Below are 2313 nucleotides of genomic sequence, written 5' to 3'. Positions count from 1 at the left end.
TGTGCCTCACATGGTGACCATAATACCTATGGCTGGAATGCCTTTGCTTGATTCTCATTTTGTCTAAAAACTGGAAGGACAATCTTTTTTTTTTTTTTTAAGAAAACAAAACCAGGCTTCCTCATGTAGTCTTGGCTCTCCTGGAACTTGCTCTATAAACCAGGCTGGCCTCAGACTCAATGATCTGCCTGTCTCAGCCTCCAGAGCACTAGGATTAAAGGCATGCACTACCACTGCTCAACTGGAAAAACATTCTTAGTCTTGTTATTTTGAGCTGTTTCTCTGACATCTTTATCCATATGAGTGAACTAGGTTGACCTATAAGAGTTTTGTTGATCTCATAGACTATAATTTATGGTTGCAATCTCTTAAAATTCTTTCTTTTCTATGACACATTTTTGTAACATTTTAAAGCTTTTCTTTTGTTCTAGTAAGTATACAGGATTTCAAAGAAATAAAACACACAGATCCACTCAATTACCTGTGGCTCAAACAACAATAATTAAGCAATGTGTACATTGCATCTGAAAGGCAGTGGAGGNCATGGGGATGCACAGCAATATTTATTTATCCATATAATAAAGAACAGGTCTTCTTTCTCAGCTCATGTCCTTTACTCTAAAGGAGATGGCTTGCCTGCCTCCCTCCCTCCCTCTTCCTTCCTTCCTTCCTTCCTTCCTTCTCCTCCTAGTAGGCTTGAGAGAATGGCTCAGCCGATAAGAGCACTGACTGCTCTTCCAGAGGCCTTGAGTTCAATTCCCAGCAACCACGTGGTGGCTCACAACCATCTGTAAGGGGATCTAATGTCCTCTTCTGGTATGTCTGAAGAGTGCACAGTATACTTGCATATAAAAAATAAATCTTTTTTAAAAAAGATTTATTTTATTAATATGTGTTCTCTCTCTGGAGAGCTGACTCAGTGCTGACTGCTCTTCTAGAGGTCCTGANTTCAATTTCCAGCAACCACAGGTGGTTCACAACCATCTATAATGGGAGCCAATGTCCTCTTCTGATGTGTTAAAAGAGAGCAATAGTGTACTCATATAAGCAAGTAAGTAAATAAATCTTTTTAAAAACATGTTTTCTCTTTTTTTACTGTATAGTTTATTTATTTTGGTGTTTTGGTTTGATTCTGTGGATTGAACTTAGTCTAAAACTGGCTAAGCTGCATCTCATCCCATTTCCTCTTTAGAATTCTTTTGTGCACAAAAACAGTCATGAAGACAGACACGCTGCACCCATGAGCTCTCTCATGCATGGAATATACAATGTTGATTTCATTCCTAANTGACAGTAGAATGGTGGAATGGTACTTAACAAGAGGCGGGGGGANGAGGTTGTCAGTAGATACAATGTCCTATTGAGGTAGAAACAAGAAACTGGCTTGTTCCCACACAGAAGAGTAACTAGACATGATAGTACAGGACTCTACANCTCAGAGGCTTGGAGAAAGGATTTTGAAAGTTTTTGCAGTATACAAATGATATATCTAACTTAATCATTGTATAGTACATACATGATGCACTCTTAATATCCTTAAAAACAGATCCAGTAAAGCTCAGCCCAGCCCTGTGGTAACTGCTAAGCACATGCCAGCTAAACCTCCGTGTGCCAGTCACAGGGAGGAAACTCAGGAAAACAGCCTTCAGAGTCTGCACCCTGTTTGCCTTTTGTTGTTTTATGTTGTTTCTGTGCTTGCTCTTATTTATTTATTTGNTTTAGTAAGTTAAGCTGGAGTCCTAAACCAGCTTGCACGTATAACCTGTGAAGAATGCTTTACAGTTCAACAGTTATTGCTGGATTATCCTCTTCAGTTTCAGCTATTTGTTCTCCCTCTGTGTCTGTGTCTGGCACCCACTTAAATGCAGAGCCTAAAAGAAATTCTGTTATTTAGCCTTCTGGTATGGTGTGTGATGAGGCCCACACCTTACTTCCATGTCTATGCTGTTTTCTCTTTATTGCATCCTTCCTGCTTTTCCCCAGGAGAGGGAAACTGAAGCGTCCTTGTGGTGGCCAAGAGTCTGTGTGTGGGCTGGGTTTGCTGGATGCTGCTTTCCTTCTCACCCATAGCTTTGACTGCTCACCGCTCGGGGAAGCCCAGCTCTTGTTGATGTGCTCTGTTTTATGTGTTTCTTACAGGAGGAAGACTCAACAAGGACCTTCGACATTTCCTCAACCAACGGTTCCAGAANGGGTCTCCGGATCATGAGCTCCAGCAGACCATAAGGGACAACCTCTACCGCCATGCTGTGCCTTGTAAGTAGCCAGCTTTAACTTCTCACTGCTGGTGTGTGTGTGTGTGTGTGTGTGTGT

The 2313-nt window shown here is 41.3% G+C and overlaps 1 protein-coding gene across 1 annotated transcript in view; it reads left to right on the top strand.

Moving 5' to 3' along the window:
* Nucleotides 1-2313, top strand: part of Magi1 (membrane associated guanylate kinase, WW and PDZ domain containing 1) — a 631196-nt gene that overhangs the window by 350386 nt on the left and 278497 nt on the right. The window contains exon 2 of the mRNA XM_021164131.2: nt 2140-2256. Coding sequence (XP_021019790.1) covers nt 2140-2256 — 117 coding nt within the window. The remainder of the gene's footprint in view (nt 1-2139; nt 2257-2313) is intronic.

Source organism: Mus caroli, chromosome 6 (genome assembly GCF_900094665.2).
Source record: "Mus caroli chromosome 6, CAROLI_EIJ_v1.1, whole genome shotgun sequence".
NCBI classification, from domain to species: Eukaryota; Metazoa; Chordata; class Mammalia; order Rodentia; family Muridae; genus Mus; species Mus caroli.
The sequence above is the reverse complement of the archived record's forward strand: the minus strand, read 5'-3'. Positions and strand labels throughout refer to the sequence as shown.